The sequence below is a fragment of the Copidosoma floridanum genome, unplaced genomic scaffold (genome assembly GCF_036245765.1).
Source record: "Copidosoma floridanum isolate Cflo_tuat_1 unplaced genomic scaffold, Cflo_Japanese_pri ptg000011l, whole genome shotgun sequence".
NCBI lineage: Eukaryota > Metazoa > Arthropoda > Insecta > Hymenoptera > Encyrtidae > Copidosoma > Copidosoma floridanum.
In genome coordinates, this window is record NW_028321888.1 from 14,164,854 (window position 1) to 14,180,716 (window position 15,863).

General features: G+C 32.2%; 1 protein-coding gene across 1 annotated transcript; it reads left to right on the forward strand.

The window, feature by feature from the left end:
* The first annotated feature begins 6,370 nt into the window (after positions 1-6,370).
* On the forward strand, positions 6,371-8,162 carry LOC149375220 (uncharacterized). The gene is made up of 3 exons (XM_089590004.1): positions 6,371-6,398; positions 6,860-7,377; positions 7,482-8,162. Exons 1-3 carry the CDS (start codon positions 6,371-6,373, stop codon positions 8,160-8,162), a joined length of 1,227 nt encoding a protein of 408 aa, XP_089446130.1.
* The last annotated feature ends 7,701 nt before the right edge of the window (positions 8,163-15,863 follow it).

The window sequence follows — 15,863 nt, forward strand, 5'->3', positions numbered from 1 at the left end:
TAATGTGAACTGTGATATCTTTGTATTTTGGTTTATGATAAATGCAAAAATTGAAGCAAACTCGTACCCCAGTATTAGTAATATCTCGAAACCTCTAACTGTTGTTTTCTTCCTTATTGACTGTGAATTCAATATTATAATGGAGGCTGTTGATAATTTTGACCAATATTGGCAATTGTCTTTGTAAGCCTTAAAAAATATTTTTAAAAATTGTCTAAATATTCGTGTCAGCATGATAGATTGTGGCTTGATTGATGATCCAATATGTTATTATGAAAGTTTATGTAAAATCTTCTGCTAAAAGTAAGCTAAGTAGGTTAGACATCTTTAAATCGTTTTTTGAAACGATATACTATTATTTTATCCAAAATAGTTTTGCTTAAGTAGCACAATAAATTCTTCGTAGTGTCATTTCTCATACATACGTCAGTTTTTTTTTTACTTAAAACTCTTTAATAATTCTATGTTTCTTGTAGATTGAAAAAACTAGACAACGAATTCTTAACTTCGGAAAAAAATCATGTTACTATTCTCACTGATTTGAATGTTTGAAATTTTTTAAATTTAAGCTTATAAACTTTAAATACTGTATGTACATAAAAATTTCGTGCTGTTGCTTACAATATGAATTAATTTGGGACTTTTTTAAGAAGGAGCGTTAATAAGCAACACTATTGGTCTAATATGATATAAGTCCATGGGATTTGATAAACTAATATAGTTTAGAACGTTGCGAATTGACGAGTATGACTGAAAAATATGGCAGTCTTTTAAAAATAAGACTATTTTTGTATACTTGAATTATGACTTACTGAAATTCGTCAATTGGATTGTTAGATAAAATGTGAAAAATATCTGTACATTTCTTTATTTAGCTACTATAGTCGGTTTTTTTGCTCTCGTTATAATAATGATGTTTCTCCTTAATTCTTTTTTATGCTTAAAGCTAGACTTCGATATAAACTATTGGGTATTATTCGGTTTGTTCGTAAACTCATAGAATTAAAACTAAATTTTTTTCATAATAGTATTAATCATCAGCTTTTCTTGTAAAAGCATCCTTTTCCACACAATTTGTTGTCATAAGCTCTTTAGCATTGTAAATTAATCCAAAAAAACTCAATTTCAAAATTTTTTTCCACCATAATAAAAAAAAAAAACTGATTAAAGTATTCGCGTCTGTATGTATGGTTATCTCGGCTCTCACATACACTGTTGTTATTATGATAATTGCTGTTATCTTTTAAGTGTCTCTGACATTAAAAATCTATTGTATTCTAAATTTCTAGATTTTTTTCTTGATATTCTATTTTTTATTGACTAACTTATTTACTTTTGGTCCTGTATTTTAATTCATGGTATGAAATTAAATTTTATTTATTTAAAAAAAAAGTTCTGAGTGTATCACTTTTAAGTAAAAACTTTAAATAAATCTTTTTCGGCACGTGATCTTTCTATCTAGTTTTAGCATCCTTTTCGACAGCTGCATTGTTGTGTGTTTGGTCAAAAAGCTGTCCAAATTTGTTCTTTTGTCAATGCGGTGAGTTGTTAGTTCTACTCTGATGTAGATGTTGTAAAACAAGATAGTCTGTGTGCACTTGATTGAAAAGCTAGTATTCACGCTCTTTAAATTATTAATTGTTGCGGTCTTTACTTAATGAAGACCTATTTTTAAATAATACTTTAGGGAATAAGAAATATCACAACCGAACGTTTAAAAAAATGTTTAGTTTGTAAAACGTTCAGACAGACGGAAACCGTGTACTGAAACAGCTGTTACTCCTTATGTTTCAACATAAATAAAAGTGTGAAAATTTTAGAGTGATAAATGTCAAGTTGTCTTCATTATTTCCTTAACCGTACACTTTTCATGCTTGAAGTAATACTTTTTCGACAAAAGTGAAATTTAAGAAATGCTGAAGTTTTAAAAGTACGGTAATTTCGAAATTTTTCATGCACTTTATAAATTTGACCTTATATTTATGCAGCAGGTACTAATATAAATGTAACTTGATATCATATAATATATAATTATTTATTAACTAATTATTACACTATGAGTAACTTTGTAGTAAAATTAGACGCTGTCTCATTGTTTAATTATTATTATATATAATATACTAAGGATTAGAGGAATCTGGGTGTTAAGCTATAGCATTATAGTTATAACTAAAAATCTTTTTCTTACAAAAAAGTGTCATAACTCATATTTAAGAAAATTTAAAATGAAATTCTAGCTTGAGTAGTTTTTATGTTTTACTTCAGTATGATTTTGATATTTACTGTAAGTGAACATATTATAAGTGGGTTAATGTCACGTTTAAAAATGTTTCCTTACACAGAATCAACATTCCAAACAATTTTTTAAGCTTTACTCTTTTTCTGTCAATCAATACATATTTTTGTATATGAGAGCTATTATACATAAAACTTTTATCGTCAAAGAAAATGTGTCTTGAAATGAGTAAGTGGAAATTAACATTTAATCAAATTAAATACACCAAAAAAAAACAAACTGACACATTAATGAAAGCAGATCTTATTTACAACATAATCACACTAGATTACTTTCTTCCTGAAAATTTCTTTGTTCCTCTTAATAATCGTAAGTATGAACGTTCCTAGCAATTCAGTGGAATAAAAAATTTAATTATGCCACATCGCATATTCTACTTCTAAATGTGGGACATTTGAAAACGATGACAAAAAAATTTACTATGGAAAATAACAAAAATCTTACTATCAAATTCTTTACTATGTTAGACATGATAATTTTTATTAAGCCGCGTAATAATTTTTTTGAGGGCTGCTACATAATAAAAATTGCTTAAAATATAATAAAAATTACTTTAAACGTAATAATTTGCATTATTAGGTGGGTATGTATGAGCTCTTCTAAAAAATATGATGGTTTTTAGTACAGTTATAATACTTTTTTCAACACTATTTTCCTCAGTGTGTTTATTTCAAAGTATATATTACATACGTTTTTCAAGCCATAATCTCAAAAGTTAAGAAAATGTGCGAATAGCAGGTGGTCCCAAAAACAGTAATAAATACCAAAATGAGGCTTTATTTTGTACGTAGATGCAAAAGACCCTCACTCAATAAACCCACCCCCTTTGCAACTGCGATTAAAGACATTTAATTATAGCAGCCCAATGCTTTTGAGGTTTTTCCTAAGCTCCCCCTTTCCACTCCCTTTACTTTCAATAGATTTTTTTTTTTTTTTTTTTTTTATATTATAGTGCTCTACGTCCGGCTCCTTTAATAAGGGCACTACTATGGGCACTTAGCACTTGGGAGAAGGAAGGGAAGAGGGATGGGAGGCCTCCCATCACTGGGAGGGGGGTAGGGGGAATTAGGCAATTTTGCTGCAAGAAGGTCGCCTAAACCATCCTCGAGGAGCATTGCGTGGTGAAAAAGCACATGTGAAAAATCACAGAGGTACTTGCCCGAAAAAGTCGCACTATGGCCGGGAATCGAACCACGGTCTCCCGCGTGCCGATCCACAACCTAGCCAACTGAGCCACCGCGCGCTCACTTTCAATAGATCATCTGTATTTTCTGGCATACGACAAAGTAGCTACGCTGTTGAATCGAGAAAATACTCGCACCCCTTAAATATCATGTGTCAGTACTGACGCGTTCAATGAGTATGACAATTCAGTTTTACGACCTCCTGCTGCACAGCGCTGCTTATAATATATTAACGATTATCGGTACGTGCGAGGTACGTGTCCTGCAGGTGTTTTTGTTTCACACTTATCTTCCCTATAATCTTCCCTTTGAATTAGTCACTGCCCCATTGGTAGGTACATCATTTTATCGATCGAACGCACTTTTTTGGGTTCCTATTAGAAATTACAAGCCAGCGATTTGTAGATTTGTATAAGTTTCAATATTTTACTGTAAAGTAATGATGTTTTGATAATTACGAGACCATTTTTCTGAAAAAAAAAAAAACAACAAAAATCGAAACTCCATATTAACCACAATCTAAAAATGAGTACTAAAACACCTGATGCACATGATACGTGACTCATGTTGATTGAAGTTGGAAAAAAAACATTTTTTTTACAATAAAACGTTTATTAGATAAATTTTTGTAAGGTAAGATAATAATTTTTTTTAATTTGACTGTGTACAGAAATGCATTTACGCAATTTACTATAATATTAAGAAGTTTCAAACATATTATGTTCTCTAAATAACATTGTAGTTCTAAAGCACTTTAGCATAATATTTAGTTTTACACGGTAAAATTAATAAAAAAAAAAAAAATATCGTTGGAAACTGTATGTTTTGCAACTCATCAAATTAAGTGAAATAATCGATGTTACTTGCTTCAAGGGGGCTCCTTCACGAAAGTCCTTAAACAGAGATATATTATTTCTTGTAAATAAAAGTCTACTGAATTTAATGGTGGTCTAAATTATATTTCGAATGGGTCGAAATTTTGAGAAATCTGAGCTCAAAGTTGTAACTATTAGCACGTGTTCCTATGGGGCAACGTGAAAAACAATTTGTTTTCGTTTATAATAAACCTAAATTGAATGTCCCAGCAGACTGAATATATACGTTTTGTAGATGAAGTCTTCCTCTGTAATATGCTGTATTAAAAATTGTGGATAAAGGACCATTTTAGCGAGATATTTGTGATGGAAATAAATAAATAATGTCCGGGAGGTCAGGAGGTCACGTGGGTAGCAGACGTACTTGTTCACGACATATATATACCATATTCCTATATATTACATCGCTATACTACACCAACACAGGTGGTCTGGTCTGGTGGCGTCATAGAGGTATAAGAATAGAGGAGAAAAGGGGACGTGATATGCGACAGCAGAATTCGCTACGTAACGGGGCATCTGTCTTTGTCTGGCAGTTGTGTTATTGGTCGAGTCATACATGAGATTGAATCAACTGTAGGATCCAGAACGAAGAAGTAGCCAATAACGTGGCTTTGGCAACAAGGACAGATGCCCCGTTTGACTTAGTTATGCTGTCGCTGCCGCTAATGGGTTAGTATAGCGCTTTTCCCCTCTATTCTTATACCTCTATGGGTGGCGTACCCTCGTATGCACTAGACTGGTCAAAACAATAATTAATTTTTCGTACAAAGTTAAACTACACACATAAATATTATTTTTCCCACTTCATGCGTTATTAAAAATATTATAATGATTTTCAGACACATTTGTTTATTAAAAAACAAAACTTTATTTTTTGTTAGTCTTTGACCTCAGCAGTAGTCGTAGGAGCCCCCTTAAAGAAGTGCATATATATATATATATATATTTATGTATGTGTGTGTATGTGTGAATATATATATATATATATATATATATATATATATATATATATATATTTAAAATCATTACTACGATTTCACAACCTTCTACTTAAAATTAAAAAAATATTGTTTTTATACTATCGTACATTATTTTCTTTCTTAGATTGCTGATACTTCTATAATAGTAATTGCTAAAACTGAGAGTTGAATTTAAGTATTAGTTATAGGTTATATTCTAAAGCTAAACTAAGGTAGTAATTTTGTCACTCATCTTATGTGTATATTAAATTAAATAAATCTACTTTTCTTTTTTTATTTTGTAAAAATACTGTAATTTTTTTGAAAAAAGCTTATTTGCACTTTAAACATTTTTCGAAACATTGAAAAAAATAGCATCACAAAATAAGAATCAAATAATTCACTAGCTACCACTTAATTTTCAAGTAATAAACATTTAATTTGGGGTAGAAAAAATTAGTAGTATTAGAATCTTTTACTGTCTACTTAAATAATACGAGTACAAGCGTATAAATCCTACGAATTTTCTTCAAGATCGTTCCTGAATTCATGTACAACTATAATTTAAGATTTAATATGGTTAAAAACAACATTGTGGTGATATAATAAGGAATAAAAGCAACAACAAAAAGCAACGTCAGCGGCAGCTTCAATTTAACGCTGATTCTACGTATAGCGTTGTAATACAAGATGTGTTTATGTTTTCCCTATATGCTGGTGACTTATTCATAATACTTGAGAGTGTATTTTTGTGTGGAAACCTACTTTTTCTGTGGTAGTTCGTAAAAAAATTTTTCTGGAAGTAGTTAGACTCTACTGATGTTGTATTTTACAAATCTGGCTGTATCAAATGTGGGGGTAACTTCATCGTTGCAGCTATGGCCATCGAAAAAATTATCACTTATAAGATGTGGTTACATCTGTTTGAACACACTTTAATTCTTAATCTCAAAAGTGCCGAAGGCTTAGATTTTTACGCTTATTGCCACAAGTTCATGCAAAGACGTACCCAAAAAATTTTAAGAGACTTTAAAGGGATGTATTAAATTAAATATGCTCGAAAGACCACCTTATTTTACAGGTATTTTCGTCAATTTAACTCGTGGCAGAGTTCCACTTGACATCAGCTTTATTAAAATTCCCTCAAGCTTTTAGAATATAGCATTTCTTTCCTTATTTCTCTCAATAATGTTAATTACACGTTTATTTTTAATAAGCAAGCAAATAGGCTGGCCCAACTTAATTTATTTTTTAAAAACTGCGCATTGGTGGTTTTCTTCAGGGGCATCTTGATTTCCTGGGCATTCAAAGCTCGTTTTATTTTTCACTTTGCAGCCATGAAATACTATGATTTTCAAAGGCTAAAAGATTCCTGTTAATGTCGTTCTCTTTTTACTGCGTCGAAGTTGTACCATTAAAAATTTTGAGAGTTAAATTTTACGCTAAGCTCATGCACTCTGGCCCTACCGAAAATTTTGAATCCATGCCTGTTAAACTTGAAAAAATATGTGAGACTTTTGCACAATGTCGTCAACGATGCAGCGAAGTACAACCTCATCGTCAGCTTACTTGACAGCGACGCCATTGATCAGCTTGCAGACATCATCAGCGACCTGCCTGAGACTGACAAATACACGACAATCAAAGAAGCAATTCTCTCTAGGACGTCCGATTCGCGCGAGAAGCAGCTACAAATGGTGCTCTCAGGTCTACAGCTTGGTGACATGAAACCATCTCAACTATGGCGCAACCTCAAAAGCCACGCTAGTGCCAACTTTACAGACGAAGCCCTCAAGGTCAGGTGGCTAGACCTTTTACCGCCTAACGCTGCCATGCTGCTTCGAGTGCTTGAACACGCTGACATGCCCAAGCTCGCAGAGGCCGCTGATAAACTGCTGAAAACCGGAACCTCTGTAATGCCTGTGAGTCACGCACCACGTTCCATTAGTTTCCCTACAGGTCAAGCCGGACATCCGGACCTCACTCAGGAAGTCGCCGCCTTTAGGCTCGCAAAAGCGCACTTCACCGCGCTTACACGCCAGCAACTCGAGCAGCCCACGGTAAACAACAACAACAACAACAACACCAACAACAACAACAACAACGACAACAACAACAACAATAACAACAACAACTGTCATGGACGGAATTTCCGCTCCCACAGCCGAGGCCGTTCTCAGTCACCCGCAGCCACGCCAACCTCGCCTTCCCGGTGCTGGTACCACAACAAGCATGGAGCAGCAGCCATACGCTGCATGAAGCCCTGCTCCTACCGTGCACCCATCGCACTGGGACAGGGAAACGCTTAATGCCACCTTTGGATCAGGTGGCAGAGGTGAGCATACGCACCACTGAAAACCGCCTACACATGTGCGACAAGCGCATTAACCTACGCTTTCTCGTGGACACTGGCTCGGTCCTACTGCTCTTGCTAATGTCAACAGTCCGAGAAAAGCTACCACAGCAGCCAATCATGCTATACGCCGCCAACCAGTCGACTATCCAGACCTTCGGCACACACAAGCTGTCGCTCAACCTAGGTCTCCGAAGAGATTTCAATTGCACCTTCACCATTGCCAACGTGCTACACGGTATTATTGGTGCGGATTTTCTGATGAATTACGGGCTCTTACTCGATCTTGAAGCCGCCAGGCTTACAGACCCCCCAGCGGCCTCGCCTTGTAGGGAGTCCTTGACAGGATGCCTCTGTAATCGGTTTCAACAGTCACTCATTTCTACGAAAACAGTAGCACCTTCGTACAAAAGTATGCTGAGCTGTGCAAAGAATTCGCAGACCTGTTCAAGCCAAGCAGCACTTCTGTCCAGCCCCCAGGACTACCAGTGAAGCACTCAATCAGCACCACAGGACGCCCAACCTTTAAGCGCCCTTTCCGCCTATCTGAAGAACGACTGGATGCTGCCAAAAAAGTTTCCGCAGATCTTCTGGAAAAAGGTATCTGGATAAAGCTACTTTTTATTTTTGATTTATTATTCACTATTATTAAATTTTTTATAACAAACTTTTTAATTTTTCAATCTATTTGATCACTAAGGTATGTTAGTAATGAAAAAAATTAGCCAGTGACTAAAATTACTTATAAAACAGTTCACTAGATGATTTACACCAGTTTATTGACTAAACGTTTATTTGTTTGTATTTTTTTTTATAAGAAGTTTAAAGCCCTGTAAGAGTAATTTATTCATCAAATGATTTTAAACACCGCTATAGTCATATATCTTAAAAAAAACCAAACAATGTCAACCATTTATTTTAGTAATCGATTGTGGTGGTCTTTATTTAATAAAAAACCTTTTTTAAAATGGTGGTAAAGAAAATAATAGAGACAAGAACTTGGAGTTTGAGAATACGTTTAGTATGTAACCCTCTATCACGAAGAAAGGTACAGTGTAATGAAACAGCTGTTACGTTTTTATATTTTCATATAAATGAAAAAGCTAAAATTTTTTAGTAATGAATGTAAAAATGTTGCCTTTTTTATTTGCCTTACCATTATTCGTATATTTAAGTAGTTTTCAAACAAATGTCCATGTAATTGGCACTATATTGCATTTACATTATTGCAACATGTACTGATATTGTTGTTAGTAAATACGATGGTATATTGTATTACTCGTTACTTATTAATACAGTTTGAATTACATTCTAGTAAAATAAGATACTGCCCCTTCGTTCAACTATTATTATATATAATGAACTTGGTACTAAAGGAATCTAGGCCTCAGGTTGTAACTAAAATTTTTTTGCTTATTAGGAAAATGCAAAATTTACACTCATGAAAAATGAGCATTGAGTACAAGCTCGAATTATTTTATATTTTTCCTTGGTATTAGTTTATTATTTGCTGAAAGTTAAAGCACTGTCAGTTGGCTCTTGTCGAATGGAAAAATATCTCTTTACAAAGCATTAAGATCTCAAAAAATTTATTAAGCTTCTTTGTCATTTTGTCAATCAGCACACACTTTTGTGCACACATTACACGTGAAATATTTATCGTTCAAGAAAATGTGTTATAAAATAAGTAATTAAAAATTCACGGCCAACCGAATTAAAAACGATGAAAAAACGAATCAATACTTCAATAGCAGATAATCTTATTTACCATACAATTACAGTTGATTACTCTCTGCCTCTAAGATTTTTTATTCCTCTTAATAATCGTAAGTATGACCATTTTTAACTTGCTTTCGGATTTCAGATTCAAAACTCTTAAGCCAAACAGACGTGCCTACTTTTATCCACATTAATATTTAATGCATTATTTTATTTCTTTATTTATTTTTTGTACCAAAATTTTGTTGACATATTAAAAACCGCAATTTCTACAAAGTTCTTTTATAAAAACTTTTTTTTTAGTTTTGATACGTAAGGTGCAGTCCTGACAAAACCTTAAGTCTAAGATGTTTTGATATGAATTTAAAAATTGCATTTTATTTTAGACTGATGGCTAAAAATATCTCCAAAGTATAAAAAAAAACCTATTGTGTAAAAGAAGATTAACAACATCTTCAACTATCTTGAATGAATAAATAATAAATACTAGTCAAAAATTTGTTTAAATATTATTGAAGTCACAGCCTCTTTCTTTACATATTATAAGTTTTACAGTAATTTTTCTTTATTTTGTATTTTGAGATGCACTTTTTGAAAATTCGTATCAAATGTAACTTTGGTGATTGATAAAATAAGGTATTTATGAAGAAGTTGGTGCTTTTATGTTGAACTCCGTACTGCCTAGTATGATGATTGGTATACATATATTATGTGTTGAGAACAAGTCAATAATCACATACAGATTCATGCTCTTAAGTAAACCGAGACTATACTAGGTACTTTGAAATCGAAGAAAGAAAGCTCTATAATATTGAATTTCATACAGTAATGTTAATCTATACATAGTACGTCTATGAACATGAAAAGTAAATGTTGCTGAAGGACAGAAAAATGTTACATAATAATTCGACCCATTATTTTTCATGACTTTAAGATACGATTTACTTCAATATATACCATGTACTATTTAACCTGTCTGTTATTATTGGTCAATTTACATATATTTACACATCTGTTGATGTGAACTTAATTGTTGCATACGCTTTTAAAGCTACAACCTTACAACTTGAAAAAACGTGCCATTAGAAGTCGGTTCTAAAAAATAGTACCAAATGCAAAAATAAAGCTTTATTCTACATATTAACATGCAAAACTTTCCTCCAATATACCCACCCTTTTTTCCTGTGGTTAAGGACGTATATAATTATATACGCCCCTTCTGATGTTTTCAGGAGCTTTTTCCTTCCTATATCCAAAATCCTTGATAACTCATCTTGATTTCCTGACATACGACAAAGTAGCTAAGCTGTTGAGCTGAGAATAAAAAACTCGATCCTCTTAAATATCATGTGTCAGTACTGATGCTTACAACAAGCATGACAATTCACTTTTACCAACTTCTACTACGCAGCTCTGCTTATAATATATTTACGATTATCGGTACGTGCGAGGTACGTGTCCTGCAGGTGTTTTTGTTTCACCCTTCCCTTTTCTCTAATCTATCCTTTGAATCAGGCACCGTCCCGTTGGTAAGAACATCATTTTATTGATCAAACGCAGTTTTTGGGTTTATATTGGAAATTAAAAGTCACATGTAATTTGTGGGTGTGTATGCATTTTAATATTTAACGGTAGCGATGGCATGTTTGAACAAATACGAGGCCGTTTCTTGGGCAACGAAAAACAACATGAATTGATATTTTATATTCACCACAAGCTTTAAATAAGTCGTAAAACACACGTACGTGATGCACGATAGACACTGATTAAAGTTGGAAAAAATATTCTCTGTTACGATTACAATGCTTATTACACTTTTTGTGAGGTACAGATCTGATTGTGTACAGAGTTACATGTACACAAATTATTGTATTATTTAACTATCAGAAACACTTGAAGTTCTCTAAATAATTAAATAGTTTAAGAACACTGTAATACAATTTCAATCTGCACCAGATTGATAACATAACTTTCAGATTCTTACATTGTCTAACTGTGTATTGAACTGAAATTCTGATTTCTACAATAAGAATATGAGAAGCGGGTATTATCTTTTCTTTCCGATAACACGTATTTGTACAAGAATTTAGTAGTTTAACTAGGAGCTTAAAAATAATTTTAGAAAATTTTTATTAATTTTGTACAATTAAGTAATCAAAAAGTTGATACACTCTCTTACTTAATACTTCTTTCTATTAATTAAAACTTTGTTTTAGTTAAATTTTAAAAATAATAATGACGTAATTAAAGTATTAATGACAATTTACTTTAAATTAAATAAAACTGTTTATTAGACTATCGTACATAATTTTCTTCCTTACATCGCTACTACCTCTGTAATAGCGATTGCTAAACTTGAAAATTAAATTTAGGGAGTGCATTTTCAGTTATATTGTCGAGCTTTATCGAAGTTGTAGTATTATTACTTACCTGACGTAAACATCAGATTAAAAAGTATACATGTATTTGTTTTTTTTTTTTTTTTTTCTTTGTCAAAATTACTGTCAATTTGTTGAAAAAATGTTATTCATCTTTACAGTATTTCTGACTCCTTTAGAAAATGAACACACAATCGTAGTAATCAAAAGCTTTACTGGCCACCATCTTATTTTAAAGCCCTTCAAATTCATTAGGAAATAGAAAAAATACATAACCACAAATCAATGAATGGGAAGAGCCGAATCGCTGTACGATAACATACTTTTCACGAATTGTTTGATAAGCTTATTAAAAGCTTATCTAATTAACTAACATAAAAATTTACCTAAAGCTTATTTTTATTACATCGTCAATAAAGTATAAAATATTAAAGTTAAAACTTTGATATTATCTTAGTTGTTATGATAAATGTGACAGTTTTATAAGTACCGAGTATACTTCAATCGATTACTTCTTGGTAATATGTTAGTTTTTTATTTTAATGAGCTGTATTTTTATATAAAATCAACAAATATTATAACAATAGATAATTTACTATAGCCTATGTTTTGAAGTACCAGTTTTCATTTTGATTTTTTTTGCAGATAAAGATAACACTCCTATAATTTTTTGAATTAAATTATGAGTACGGGGAGTACAGATTGTAGATAATCTTAGAATAACCAGTAACACGTACAAAAGCCGATTTAATATTTGTATTTTTAAATTCTTTATAAAATGTTATTTGCAGTTACATTAAAAAATATCATGTACCAAATACCATTATTCAAAGGATTCTTTTAAAATCATAAATAACTATAGAATCGAAGTCGAACCAATTCTATCAGACAAAAATATGAGCATTATTCAAGATTATTTAAAATAAAATTTTAAAAAATTATTGTATTTTTCTGTTCCTATTCAAACTTCTGTATGATTCTTTGCGTACCACGAAGAATATTCTATAAAATAAACCATCATGTAAGTCACAGATTTTCAATATCAATACCACAGTATGAAACAAATTATACATTGAGCCATCCCCAGAATCGTGACTACCACCACCACCACAACACCAAACTAATCAATCATGGAAAGAACCCACTGCTCCTACCAATTACAATGTTTTGTGAGGCCACGTATTTACTCGCAGCCAATACCGTCTACCTTAGCTCCTACTCTCCAAATTTGACGGCCAATCAACTTCGACTCTCGAGCTTTTTTTCTCCTACCCCACTTGGGTTAACGCAAGCTCGACCAAGTGCTTTTTTCCCCCACCACCAACAAGTTTTCGATATTTTTGGCTTCTTCTAATATTTTATGTACGAGTGTTCAAACTATGTATTGATTTTGTGTGTGTCGTATATCAATATGTTTACAATAGAGAGATTTTCTCGCAGATGGTTTATAGAAAATGAGCGTTTGGTAAAGACATGTAAATTAATACCTACGTGATATGAAATCAGATTCGATTTACTTCGCGCTTGAAAGGACTTGTTGAGTTACAAAAGAGGTGGTATGTGAAAAATGATAGAAAACCTAACGTTACTTACTTTAACAAAGTGTAAATTCTAAGGGATAACAACTCTTTGGGAAAAATAAAAAGTTTTGAATTTTCATTAGGACTTCGAAGCTTTTTGAAATGGTAAGGAGTCGTTGAATGATTTTTTATGGTGATATTATTTTTAAGGAGAACCACGTCATTTGATGGACTTTAACAATTTTCTTACACTTACACTTTTAAATTCTATGAAAAGGGTGGGCCTTTTTTTCAAAAAGCCAGAAATTTGAATTGATTTCGTTCACAAGCTTTGTACAACTGAAAAGTAATTTTTTTCGAAAAAAAAAAAGTTATTACTCAGATAGCATTAACATTTTTATCTGCCATCTAGGAAACTCTCAAAATATTCGATGCCAAAGTTTGCTTAAAGTCAGATTAGTTTTACGGAGCCGTAATTTGAGACGTCACATTATATCGGCTGTAATAAAACTGTAACAGCATGTTCTCTAAATGAAAATAAAAATACTTTCAAAATAAATCTTTTAATTGTAATTTAGAAAAAATGTTGGTTATCGTGAAAAAGTTAAGAAACTCGTGTTAGATGTAAGTAGCTTTCAAAGTCTTTGTATTAAATGCATGTAGAAAATATGTTATCGTCTCCTACTTGATGATTCCAATCTTATTGAACAAAGTTTCAAATATATAGGTTTTAATTAGCAGGTCGCAAAAGCCTTTTAAAGTATTCTCCATGTTAATATTTAATGTCAATATTTATGTAAAGATGATTATAAACTGTTTGTTAATTTTATATGTCGAGCTGGAACATCCTGCCTTATTCGACTGGATATACAAATGAAGGTACGATATTAGCGTTGATAACGAGAGATTTGATGCAGCAATTTTACGTACACGATGGGTTTCAGTGGTACATAATCATCTTCTCCTTTCCAAAGAGAATTGGGAATCCTATATGTACAAAAATTAATTTATGCCATATTGTATCACCCAATTGTTATACGAAAGCCCACCTGCAAAAAAAAATGTAAACAGAACAGAAAATCAAGAGGTCTTTTAATTCTTTTTACTAACATGAGATATGCCTTACCAACGTCCCGATATAAAAACAGAAGCTATAACAACTGCAATTTACTACACTCGTTTCGTAAATCCTCTATATATATGCGTTTTATTGCTTTTACTGTGTTTTCTCTACAATGAGGCATATCCAGAATGAAAGCCATGTATGCCATACATTGGAGACCTAATGTAGTGTACAAACAAAAAAAAAAAAAAAAAAAAAAAAAGAAAAAAGTTATGCCTCAGTATTTGGGAAAACACAGCTTTGTTCAATTTACTCTAAGCGTTCAGTTGAGACAACTCCTTGACTTTTCATTTTTAATGATGTTAATTATTTTTAGTAGACGAGTTACTTGTTTCGAAGTTCCTTGATTGACTGCATATTGTGAACTATTTTCTTTCCTTAGTATACAGCCAGAATAGTTGAATTTTTCGCATGTAGTTTCTTACCTAAGGTTTTAGAAATACTTTTAGTCTTAGAAATAGTTTTAGAAAGTTTCAAAAAGTGACTTGATAAGCTTAATCGTTTAGCTGGAAGAAAATTATATTTCCTGCTCTATTGTAAAAGAATTTGCTAGCTCCAAGACTTTGCTAGCTTAAAGTCTTTAAAGATTGTGTACCACAGCGAGTAAGTTGTATTGGAATGAAGACTTGATTTTTGTAGATTCTTCTTTTTTTCTTTTGTCTTATGTAAACAAATTATTTTTTTACCAGGATACATCATGGGAATAATGCAACAAAGTTTCTAATTCTCTCTCATTTGTAAAAATCTGCATTGTTTAAGTCCTAGTATTTATAAAGAACAAAGGATTCTACTACAAAGAGATAACCTAAAGCAATCGAAGAAATTCCTCACCAAGCTTCACTCGACTAAGTATGGCTTAACATCTTTTTCCTTCCTTTTTTTTCACGTATTATAAAAACACCTTGACATCGTTTTCTTTTTCAAAGAAGACAGACTTCCTTCTCGTCTCTTGCAATTTTATCTTTAAAGAATTGTGACAATGTACGTCCATCGAAAATGTTTCTCTACAAAATACGACATTTCTCGTTGTCAAAGTAGTGTCAAGAAATTTTGTACATAAATTTGATAGCAATGAACATCCGTTATTACTACACTGAGGTGGCTTTTTGTAAAGTTGACGATTTGAACGAGTTATATTTCCTTTGTTTTCAACACTCACCCGCACCTGAGATATTCCATGGTAACTCTTTTTATACAGATCCTCCAACAGTAATTATTGAAGGTATAAAATCAAGTAATGTCAGATACGCACAGTTTCATCAAACATTAAAGTTCAAGACAATAGTTTACTAGACATTTTTCTAGAACAAAGACCGTACCTAAGCGCACACTAGCATGTATCATTAACAAAGTTAGCCACGAAAATATTGAGTACGTGATATAACAGGTATTAATTATAAACGATAGTGATATCACGAACGTGACACATACAGTAGCAACATTAGGAGCCACA

Excerpts from the sequence above, each read along its gene's own strand:
- LOC149375220 (XM_089590004.1), top strand. The coding sequence starts at position 6,371 with ATGCTCGAAAGACCACCTTATTTTACAG. Across the intron at positions 6,399-6,859 it reads AAGACCACCTTATTTTACAG|CGAAGTACAACCTCATCGTC; the intron begins GTATTTTCGTCA and ends TCAACGATGCAG. Across the intron at positions 7,378-7,481 it reads AGCAACTCGAGCAGCCCACG|CCGAGGCCGTTCTCAGTCAC; the intron begins GTAAACAACAAC and ends CCGCTCCCACAG.